This window comes from Vanacampus margaritifer, chromosome 4, assembly GCF_051991255.1.
Source record: "Vanacampus margaritifer isolate UIUO_Vmar chromosome 4, RoL_Vmar_1.0, whole genome shotgun sequence".
NCBI classification, from domain to species: Eukaryota; Metazoa; Chordata; class Actinopteri; order Syngnathiformes; family Syngnathidae; genus Vanacampus; species Vanacampus margaritifer.
Window position 1 is genome coordinate 12,875,799 of NC_135435.1, and position 11,474 is coordinate 12,887,272.

An 11,474-nucleotide genomic window follows, 5' to 3' on the forward strand; every position below is an offset into this window, starting at 1 on the left:
CTACCAAAAATAATCATGATAATTTACTGACTAAAATAGTTAATATTTCTCAATTTGTGACTGTATATAAGTTGAAACTTTTCTGAATGACCATACCGTCTATGCTTGAAATACAGAAGGAAAATGACAAGGACCACAAAGTACGACTGGCCATTGGAAATGGAATCCGAGCGGAGATATGGCGGGAGTTTCTGAACCGCTTTGGGAACATTCAGGTCAAAGAGTTTTATGCCTCCACTGAGGGAAATGTAGGATTTGTCAACTATGCTGGGAAAATTGGAGCCCTCGGAAGAGTCAACTTTGTTCATAGGGTAAGGAAACAACTCCCCCGTGTCTCTGTAAATATGTAATAGAGCATATACTAGTGTACAGTGTGAATACTATTTACCATCCATCCATGCATTATGTGAACCGCTTATCCAGTGCTTCACAAAGTGGTATACAAGAGGTATGCCGGCTCCCTCTAGTGTTAGGGGAAAGAATCACTGCCTGAGTATGGCTCTGCTTTATTGAAATTAGGTTCCATACATTTGTATTTTTAATTTGAAGAAATTTTATTTAGGCATAATTTTTTATTGACTTATGTGTTTTATACATTTTATGAAATTGTTATTTAAAGGGGAAGTCAAGTTCAAAATGTTCTTCACAATAACATGGTCTATGCATCCCCGCTAGTTTAAACAGGGTATTTATTTTAATTAATATTGTATTTGTGCAATATTAATTGACCAGAAATGGATAAAAACGGGTGGATTTTGCTACTTAATTCATTTTCCACAGACACAATATGAATCAGAATACCGTGCTAAGACTAGTGGGGTGTGCATTGAACATATTTTAAAGAAAACGTTTGATTTGACTTCCCCTTTAAGTCCTTTTCTTGTGTGCCTGTTTTTAAGCACAGTGTTAATGTTCAAACTGCATAAAGTTACAATAATATACTTAAAATATAAGTCTCGTGTTTGATGAATAACTCAGGCCTACTTTTTTTTTTTTACGTGGTACTTGGTGAATTATTATTTTTAAATCTACACCCCAATATGCATTTTGTTGTCTTCTATTTTTTTTCTTTCTAGAAACTGTTTCCTTACAGCCTCATAAAGTATGATACAGAGCGCGATGAGGTGATTCGAGATGCTAACGGTCTCTGCATTGAGGCATCCAAAGGTGAGCAACGTTTGAGTGAGTCAATATTTACTAGGGGTGTGCCAAAAAAATCGATTCTCATTTAGTATGATTCAGAATAGATTTTAAATGTCCCCAAAGTCGATTTTATTTAAATTGTTTTATACTGTCTTGCCTTTGTCTGTGTGTGCGCCTTTAGTTGGAGCGCTGTTCATGTTGTACCCGATTTGGCCACTTCGAGGCAGTGTGGTTCCACGTGGTCTAATACACTGTTAAGTTGTAGCCACATTAGAGAGTAGAAGGAAAAAGTCACAATCAAGTTATTCCAAAATAAGTTGTTTTTTTGCAGTGTGGAGCTGTTCTTTTGAGTGATAAAAGTGCTGCGAATAACGCACTAATTAGCATTAGCGAGTCAGACTGGAGTAGATCATTACAATTCCTTGCACATCTATAGATTGAAGCAAAAATCATTGTCAATCAAATCATTTTGAATCAAAAATCGATTCTGAATCGAATCGCAGGCCCAAAAATCAGAATTGAATCGAATCGTGAGACATTCAAAGATTCCCACCCTTAGTATTTACCGTTACTGTTTACCGTATTGTTTTTGTTGAAGGTGAGACAGGACTGCTGGTATCCAAGATTAGCGACCTAGCTCCTTTCGTCGGCTACGCCCAGAACGAGGAGCAAACTGAGCGCAAAAGACTTCGTGATGTTTTCAAAAAGGGAGATCTGTATTTTAACAGTGGAGACCTTATGAGGATTGACAAAGACAACTTCATTTACTTTCAGGATCGCGTAGGTGACACATTCAGGTACAGCAATTTTGTCCACTTTTCCAAAAGCATCATCTTGTACAACATTTCACACGGTTCTCTTTTGTTTCTAACTTTTCTGCGTTCACAGGTGGAAAGGTGAAAATGTGGCTACAACAGAAGTTTCTGACATCTTGACACTGACGGATTGTCTCAAAGAAGCCAATGTTTACGGTGTCCAAGTTCCAGGTACTTGAAAATATCTGTTGTAATGAATTTCACGATGATGTCACACATAGGGTGGCAAAAGCTCTGATCATGGCACCACAAGTAAACACACACTTACACAGTTATTTGAGCAATTAAGAAAACAAGCTACAAAGCTTGAATGCTAATTTTAGCCTTGTTCACTACCATCATAGTTTGAATGTGTCAATTGAAAAGAAGTTACGTGAGATGAACTGTTTGGAACTCTGTCATTTACATTTCACACATACTGTACATGATCATAAATGGACTGGCTAAAGAACTGACTTTCGTTTTACTAAGATTAATGACAAAAACATGTTTTTTGGCGGTTAAATGGATAGCACCGTGTAGTCTGCTAGCAAGCTAGCCATTTTTTTTTTTTAGCTAAATCAATGTAAAAAAACTAAAACTTTTGGGGTATGTATGGTTGTGCAACCCCAAACGCCATATATATATTTTTTTATATTCTGAATAATCACAACGTGTTACGAGTGAGCATCGTTATTGTTGAACAGTTCTATACTGTTGCAAGTTTGTATGTGAATTTATCTTTTGTTTCAGGGCACGAGGGACGCATAGGAATGGCCGCCGTCACTGTAAAGGAAGGAGCACAATTCGATGGAAGTCAAATCTATAATCACGTGGTTAGCTATCTACCTGCGTATGCTAGGCCACGCTTTATAAGGATAAAGGTAAGGTTTGTTAACTGTCTTGTGGAAGGTCTTTGGCAGCTTGCATTTGTTTGTAGGTGCTCACTTTACAATCTCATGAAAGTCAGAGCACATGCTCCAGGTTGTAAAAACTGCTGCTTGCCAAAACATTTTTTTTTTCTTAAGTGTTTTTGCGCCATTTAGTGCTATAAATAGAAATGTAACATGCTAAGCTAGTGATACATTATCACACATTAGTTGCCATGACTACTCCTTCTTCTACTTTCTTTCGGCGGTTGGCAAATACCTTTGGTGCATTACCGCCACCTTGTGCATGTGGCATCTACCACAACAAGGATTTAATATTTAAAGCATCAAATGGTACAATATGAATATATATATATAACAGCTTCCCATATTATTACTGAATAGGAGTGTCCCCAACATGTTTTTGGTTTGAACTCCTTGTAGGATGTGGTGGAGTTGACGGGGACTTTCAAGCAACTGAAAGTGAAGTTAGTGGAGGAGAATTTTGACCCAGGACGAATCCAGGACCCCCTATACATCCTCGATGACAAGCTCAAAAGTTACGTACCCCTGACAGCTCAGGTTCACAGCTCCATCCTATCAGGAAGCATGAAGCTCTAAACCAATTCTCACTCACTGTGCTGGCTTTGCAGTGTGGCTGCAGAGGTACTTGCGTTATATTCAACTTGAACTGGAACCATGTTTACCTTTTAACAATCAAGTATGTGAAATCATGCAGAGTCCTGCTTATTATAAGTAGTAAATGGAAATAAGAAATGACCCACTCTGGGAAGCAAAATTATTACACTTACAATACTTACATATTATACAGCAGGGGTCACCATCTCTGGTCCTCGAGGGCACCTTTTCAGCATGTTTTGGATGTTTCCCTCCTCCAATGCACCTGATTCGATCAGGGACGTTATTGGGCTTCCGCAGAGCTTGCGGATGAGCTGATCACATGAATCTACATCCAACACATGCTGGATGGGTGTCCTTGAAGACCGAGTTGGTGACCCCTGGCATATACATTACCAGCAAGTTCTCGTGAATAGTCAAGAGTTTACATGAAAAGTGATGTCCAATAGTGTTTACAAATTCTGTTTTGATAAATCTGCAAATTTGTGTTGACCAAGATGGCGACCAAAACAGCACGTATGAATGAGGTGTATGCAGATGAATTATAGGATGGCTGTACATGTGTCATCAATATAGTGGCACCTTGAGATACGAGTGACCCAACTTACAAGTTTTTCAAGATATGAGACTTTGAGGGTGTGTTTTTTTTTTTTGCCTTGATTTGTGAGCGTAAACTTGATACGACTGCTGTATCGTGGCAGTGAATTAAAATATATTCGCTTCACAACAAATAACCATTTGGCAAATAGTGAGCAACTCTTTAAAAAAAGAGACTTCAAGTTGCTTAATGCCACTCTCAGTTGAAGTTGACTGAATAACTAAACATTAAACAAAGACAATTACACATTGGTTATTTTAGCCTTTACTTAGGCTGCAAGCTTAATGATAACCAAGGTTATTTTAGTTAACAAAAACTAATAAGATAAGTCAAACTAACATAAAAACATTTTGTTAAAGAAATAAAAGAAAAACAAACATGATTTTTTTTTTTTTTTAAACAGTAAATGAAAGTACATTTTACTTTTACAAAACAAACTAAAACTGTTATTAGAGAAAATGTCCTTGTCTTTGAACATTCATTTAATAAATGACCCTTTGGTGTAGATTTTAAATGCATTTATTTTGGTACTGTGGGGACCCTGGGTGATTCACGTTACGAGCATGGTAAGGCCATGAAGGAAATAAGTAAACTCGTATCTCAAGGCACCACTGTACTTTTGACTAAAGCGTTTATAGAGGAAAGAAAAATATTGACAAGTGGGGGGGAAATTTTGTTGGTGGCCCCCTGTTAATCAAAGAACCCCACAAAGAGCAATGAAATAACTTTGAACTGACAAAAGGAAAAAGTCTGTAAGTCAATTTGTGCATTAAAAAAAAAATTTACAATGAAAAAAAACCACCCAAAATTGGTTAAGAGCAACAACAACAACAAAAGACAGTTCTTAAGTGGTCTTCTATGAGCACGGTCTAAATTTAGGCATATTTTTATTTTGTCAGTTTTAAATTATTTAACAATTTTGTACATTGTGTGTGTGTGTATGTATATATACAGTATATTTATATACTAAAACATTATATTTTCTGAATGTATATTATTGTTATTATGGAAATGCAACCAAGTAAGCAAATAAATACCTGGCATGTGATCTTTTTGACCTGGTTCAGTGACTAGTTTTTTGAAATACTGAAGCGTAATCCACTAGGTGGCGACAAATTAACAGGAAACAGCGTTAACTAGTGACTGACTAATAGTCCCACGCTTATATCACATTCATATTTCATTAACACACCAAAACAAGACACAAAAATGTTTTGAATAGATTTAAACATTGTCAATGCTCTTATTCAAGGATTAACTGAATAGTTTTTAAATTAATACATAATATACTTATATAGTATTTCTGTTGTCATATTAGTGTGTTTCTGTTATCACCATTACAGTTGTTGTCATCATTATCTCTATTACTATTAGGGCTATCATTATTTAGTACGCTTTATTAATTGATAATTTTAATCTATACTTACCAATAATATGCTAATACTTGTGTAAACAAACATTTAAAAGGAGATTTAAATATATAATCTGAATCTCAATCTTCCTGGTTCAAGTAGAAATCGTATTAAAGTCCTGTTCATCTTGCTGTTCACATTTTGACATCAGGAGACAAAAGATGACGCCCAGAGTGTCATCGATCAGCCAGATTGCAACAGAGAACCTGAAACCGTTACAGAAAGGCAGAAAAGTGACATTTGGAAATAACATTTATGTGAATTGTTCCTTCCAGCTCTTTGTTAGACAACACTAACAGCAAGTAATTAAAAAAAAAAGTTTAGAGGACGTCAAATTAAGTTAACTTGTAAAAACAGTACGTTCGTCTTGAAATGTCACCCTAAAACCCCATAGCCCTTTTTTGTATGCGTATGCTGTTGCCAACTTTTATCTAATGGTGCATTGCATGTTTACAAATCAAATCCCATTTCTGACTGACGCTGTACAATCTGTGCAGTCCCCCCAGTAGAGAGGAAGGGGGGGGGGGGGAATCGTGTCAAAGTTCAATGGGCGTAAACTGTCCATTTTATCATGCTCATCTGTTGCTGCTGAAATAAACACTTTCCATTTGACCAGCATGCTTACCTATATTTTATACACCGCTTTGGCAGGCTTGGCCATCGTTCCGGTACTACTTTACTGGCGAAACCCGTACTTTTTGCATGATCTGCGTTATGCAATCACTGCCATTCAAATCGCCAGACAGCTCAGCAGATTCTCCACAAAGAAGCCATTTTACAGCATTCTCGACTGTTTCTTGGACAAGGTGGCCAAACAGCCGAACAAGAAGTTTATAGTATTCGAGGACAGCAGTTACACGTACAGACAAGCCGACCAAGAGAGCAACCGTGTGGCTACAGCACTGTCGAACCTGCTCAAGCCGGGTGACACGGCGGCCGTGTTTGTGGGCAACGAGCCGCTCTTCGTGTGGCTGTGGCTCGGTCTCGCCAAGCTGGGATGTACCGCTGCTCTGCTCAACTACAACATCCGCTCCAAATCTCTGTTGCACTGCTTCTCGTGTTGTGACGCCAAAGTACTGCTCGTTGCGGCTGGTGAGGAACAACCCGACCCGACTACAAGTCCCAGCATGCACCATCACAGTGATTACAAATACTGTACAAAATGAACTAATTTTAATCAAATAACTGTTTTCTTGAAAACATTAAATATATATATATTTTTTAAACTTTCGTTAACTAAAGCAAGAAAATCTTTATACACTTTTGTGTTTTTGATCATATGTGTAACAGGGTTTCATTGGTTTAGTGACGCATTCTACACTCTAAAAAAATGTAAGAAATAGAAGTGAGACTTGCACCTTTGCTCTACTTCACAGCATATGGCTTGATGGTGTAATTTCTGCCGAGTTATTTAGTCACGTTTTTTTCCCTCATAGTCTAGTCTAAATCAGTTACTGGGTCTGAGAATCACTTTTCTAGATAGGCTAGCATTATTTTAGTAATAGGTTTGGTTGTGTCTGTGTTGAGAGACAACTTCAGTTTATATTTACTACGTAAAAGTGATGTAATAAAAAAGGAAGTTTACACAATTACAACAAAAGCATCAACCAAATCCTACAGAAAAGCTGGTATAAAATGTTTTTATGTTATATTCGGTATGTAAGATGCACATAAAGTGGTAGAGAAAAGAGAACAAATTTTAGGGGGTTCTTGAGCTATTTGGTATTTTATATATATAGGAATCACTTTTACAACCACTATGGTTACATTTTGTTTCAGGGCATCTATATATATGTTTTTTGCATACATTATTTGAAATTCTTTGGGGTGGCACACATATTTTATGTGTATAGTCAAGTTGTACTGTATGTCTCATTGGTTTTGTTGTTCTAAAACCAAGACTCAATGCTCAAGTTAGCATGTAAACCATAACAGTGCCAAGATTTAAATCAAACAAATCTCACCCTGCTTTTATTGTTATTTTGACCTTGTGTTGTCTCAGAACTACGTGAGGCCGTCAAGGAGGTGTTGCCTACCCTGAAGCAGCAGGGGGTGCGTGTATTCATCCTCGGCGAGGGCGATGAGTCGGAGGGCATCGAGTGTCTCTCGGACAAGATTCGCCAGGCCTCCGACCAACCTCTGTCACCTCAGCTGAGGGCCGACATTAACATCAAGAGCCCTGCCCTCTACATTTACACCTCAGGAACCACAGGTCAACTGCTTATTCTAACCTGTGTGACTGTCCAATTTGTAGACGTTGTAATGTTACTTAATTTGTTATGTCATTATGTAGGGCTTCCCAAGGCAGCGGTCATCAACCATGAAAGGATATGGTTGGCAAGTTTTCTTCAGGCAGTTGCTGGCGTACGCTCGGATGATGTCATCTACGTATACCTGCCTCTCTACCACAGTTCTGGCTTTCTCATGGGACTGTGTGGAGCCATAGAAAAAGGTCATCATTATAACTTTAAACTGAAGGTCGTTTGTTCTTTGGAACATTTCTGACATTGACGCTGAGTTTATTATAGGATAAACCAACAAGTTTATGACCTCAAACAGCAAGCAGTTTGCCTCTGGTCTTCATTGTTTGTATTTCAAAGTCCTGAAGTGTCTTCGTTTACATCCATACTTGACTTGCGAGTTAATTCAACATGCTCTTCTTCTTTTCCAGGTATCACTGTTGTTTTGAAACGTAAATTCTCTGCATCGAACTTCTGGAACGACTGCAGGAAGTACAATATTACGGTTATTCAGTACATAGGCGAGATTATGCGATACCTCTGCAACGTACCACAGGTAACAAACTCTTAAGTCGTTGTTTTGGTTGATAATCGTACTTGTCCTTTCAACAGTCCCGTGTCATTCTCTCCCCTTTAGAAAGACAATGACAAAGATCATAAAGTCAGACTAGCTATGGGAAACGGCATGCGAGCGGATACCTGGGCCGATTTTCTGCAACGGTTTGGGAATGTTTGCATCTGCGAAGTCTACGGAGCCACGGAAGGAAACGTTGGCTTTGTCAACTACATTGGGAAAATTGGAGCTATTGGCAAAGAGAATTTTCTCCACAAAGTAAGATGTCAATCACTTGTTTTAAGTCAGTTAGAAATACTCAAATACATGCGTTGTTGTTTTCTCCTTTTTTAAGATGGGGTGCCCCTATGCCCTCATAAGGTACGACACAGAGAAAGAGGAGCCAGTCAGAGACTCCAGAGGGTTTTGCATTGAAGTTCCCAGAGGTACATGCTAACAAAATGAAAAAATCCATCCCACAACCTAAATGTCTTTCTAAAAACATGTCACTTTCAACCAAAGGAGAGACCGGTCTGTTGGTGTCCAAGATTGGCGCGAGGACCCCCTTCTCAGGCTACGCCAAGAACAAGCAGCAGACTGAGAAGAAGAAGCTGAAGGACGTGTTTGTGAAGGGAGACATCCACTTTAACAGCGGTGATCTTCTCAGGATAGACCACGAGGGTTTTGTCTACTTTCAAGACCGCATTGGAGACACTTTCAGGTCAGTCAATGAACTCAACTTAGGATATCTTATACAGTGGTGCCATCAGATACAAGCTAATGAAGTTAACAGGGCTGTTCTTAAGGCAACGCTATTAGGTTGTTTCTGTACTTCTTTTAGTTTTATATTTAGTTTGACAGTAAATTTTAATTGTGAATGGCAATAATGGGCATGAAGCCTCCCTTTTTCTCTTATTCTGTACTGCACGTCAAAGCAAAAAAATCCCAGACTGACGGCTCGTGTCTCGAAAATCTTGTAAATCGGATCTCTTTTATCTCAGCATCACTCTATCTTATTTTTAAATTCCCCGATAGTTGGCTTATTACATTTTGCTTCAGCAGGGCAATCTTGGAAGCAAAATCAACATTAGTTTTCTTGCTCACTGGGCTCGCTACAGTGTTGTTCAGTGCCTGTTTTACAATCTATCTCAGATGGAAAGGAGAAAACGTGGCAACCACAGAGATAGCCGATCATTTACTCATGCTGGACTGCATTGACGAGGTTAATGTCTACGGCGTGAAGGTGCCAGGTAATATTCCATCAATCTAGCTAAAACGTATCCAGTGGTTTTGCTTGTTTTTTAATTTACTACCATTGTGCTCTCATCAAGTCCTTCTAGTGCCGCATGCCCTCTTTAACTTGAATTTGGCCTTTTATTAATCATTAATGAACATAGCCATGAACCTTGCCATACTGGGAATCATGACTAGACAAAAATAACCTAAAAGTCCATTTGAAACGCATTTGTTACACATACAACCTTATTCATTTCATGTGTGATACTTTAGTCTGAACATGAGCTTATATTCATACTTTTAGGACACGAGGGAAGAATTGGAATGGCAGCGCTGACCCTGAAAGAAAACATGGACTTTGATGGGAAAGCTGTGTATCAGCATGTCAAAAGCTACCTTCCGAGCTATGCGAGACCACGCTTTATTCGCATTCAGGTAAATTACGCCCTGCCTATAGACAATACAATTACATACAGATGTGGCAGAAGTTCTCACACTCTACTTAAGTAGAAGTATAGACAGGCACATAAAAAATAAAAAAATGGAAGTACTGATTCCTCCTGAAGGTACAGTGAAAAGTATGCTTTTGGAAAAGTGCTTAAATACAGAAGGAATTTTTGGGGGGGATAGAGTACCTGTTTTGATAAATTGGAACAATGGAATAAAGACACAAAATAGTTTCCTTTTTTAAAGAGGAAGTCAACGTTAAACATTTCTTGACAATAATATGTTATATGTGACCTCACTAGTCTAAACATGACATTCTGATTAATATTACATTTGTGGAATATGAGTTATGCAGCAAAATCCAGACGTTTTTATCCATCTCGGGGGCGGCCATTTTGCCACTTGCTGTCGACTGAAGATGACATCACAGTTGCTTAGGGCTCAGGTAATGACCAATCACAGCTCTCCTGTTTTCTGAAGCTGAGCTGTGATTAGTTGTTACCGGAGACTGAGATGTCATTTTCACTCGACAGCAAGTGGCAAAATGGCCGCCTTGTGATAGTGATAGAAAATGCTGGATTTTGCTGCTTTAATCAATCAATGAATTTTGATTGTGCTCACACTGAGAACAACATAAGTAAATCATGTTGCATGCCTTAGTTTCAAGCGCTAGCTAACATTGGCTCACCTTTTAAATTATCTTCGCTAAAGTTGGCAGTTGAAAAAGATAAATATACCCATTGATAGTTTCTGATACGAGCAATATATGCGGCACACACACACACACGAAATAAAAAATATGCTACACGAAATGGTTTTCTGTTGGCATCGTAACATGTCTGCATTTGAATTGGGAATTTGCACTACCTCATGAAGTTGCCCTCTGTAGAAGAGATACAAGAAGCGGGTTGTCGAAGAAAGTAGAGCTACTGGTTTTCAAATGGAGTAAAAGTAATAAGTGGTCCAAAAAAGTGCTCAGGTAAATTATGGATACTTGAAAAATCTACGTATTTCTAATTTATTACTTTCCATCTGTGATGACATACAAAAAAAAAAAAAAAAAAAATCATACACCTGCTCAAAAATCATTTGCAATCATGATTTATTTTACAAGTATTTTCCCACAGAATGCATTGCAAGTGACCGGGACGTTCAAGCAGATGAAAGTGAAACTGGCTGAGGAGGGCTTCGACCCCAACGCCATCCAGGATCGTTTGCTTTTCCTGGAGGACAATCAAGGCTACGTCCCCATGACCCAGGAGACGTTCAACTCCATAGCAGAGGGAAGATACAAACTGTGAATCACTTCAGTTTCTACTACTCAAACAGCAGTGAAATCCATAGAATAAGCCAAAAAGTGATTATGAATCTTTTACACTGCAAAGCACACAAGAGCAATATTCCATGCTTTGTTTTTTTCTTTTTTCTGCACACTTGAAAATGGAATGCTTTGCTTGTTTTTTTGATAAAACTATTTCAAACTAAATGTATGCACAGTGTGATATTTGAGAACCTAACAGTGGGTCTCAAACATTTTGCACCA

General features: G+C 38.3%; 2 protein-coding genes across 2 annotated transcripts in view; both read left to right on the plus strand.

Moving 5' to 3' along the window:
• Window positions 1–5,091, plus strand: part of LOC144050955 (long-chain fatty acid transport protein 2-like) — a 13,827-nt gene extending 8,736 nt beyond the window's left edge. The window contains exons 5-10 of the mRNA XM_077564657.1: window positions 117–311; window positions 1,077–1,167; window positions 1,742–1,940; window positions 2,032–2,129; window positions 2,691–2,821; window positions 3,251–5,091. Of these exons, the coding sequence (XP_077420783.1) occupies window positions 117–311; window positions 1,077–1,167; window positions 1,742–1,940; window positions 2,032–2,129; window positions 2,691–2,821; window positions 3,251–3,427 (891 nt within the window). The 3' untranslated portion in view covers window positions 3,428–5,091. The remainder of the gene's footprint in view (window positions 1–116; window positions 312–1,076; window positions 1,168–1,741; window positions 1,941–2,031; window positions 2,130–2,690; window positions 2,822–3,250) is intronic.
• A 934-nt stretch (window positions 5,092–6,025) lies between these two features.
• Window positions 6,026–11,417, plus strand: LOC144050956 (long-chain fatty acid transport protein 2-like). The gene is made up of 10 exons (XM_077564658.1): window positions 6,026–6,547; window positions 7,458–7,667; window positions 7,749–7,907; window positions 8,127–8,251; window positions 8,333–8,527; window positions 8,604–8,694; window positions 8,771–8,969; window positions 9,401–9,498; window positions 9,789–9,919; window positions 11,059–11,417. The coding sequence occupies exons 1-10, from the start codon at window positions 6,073–6,075 to the stop codon at window positions 11,230–11,232; spliced, it is 1,857 nt and encodes a 618-aa protein (XP_077420784.1). The 5' UTR covers window positions 6,026–6,072; the 3' UTR covers window positions 11,233–11,417.
• Window positions 11,418–11,474: the final 57 nt, after the last annotated feature.

Coding starts and splice junctions, on each gene's coding strand:
- LOC144050956 (XM_077564658.1), top strand. CDS start 6,073: ATGCTTACCTATATTTTATACACCGCTTTGGCAGGCTTGGCCATCGTT. Junction 7,908..8,126: donor GTGTGGAGCCATAGAAAAAG/GTCATCATTATA, acceptor CTTCTTTTCCAG/GTATCACTGTTGTTTTGAAA. Junction 8,528..8,603: donor AAGAGAATTTTCTCCACAAA/GTAAGATGTCAA, acceptor TCCTTTTTTAAG/ATGGGGTGCCCCTATGCCCT.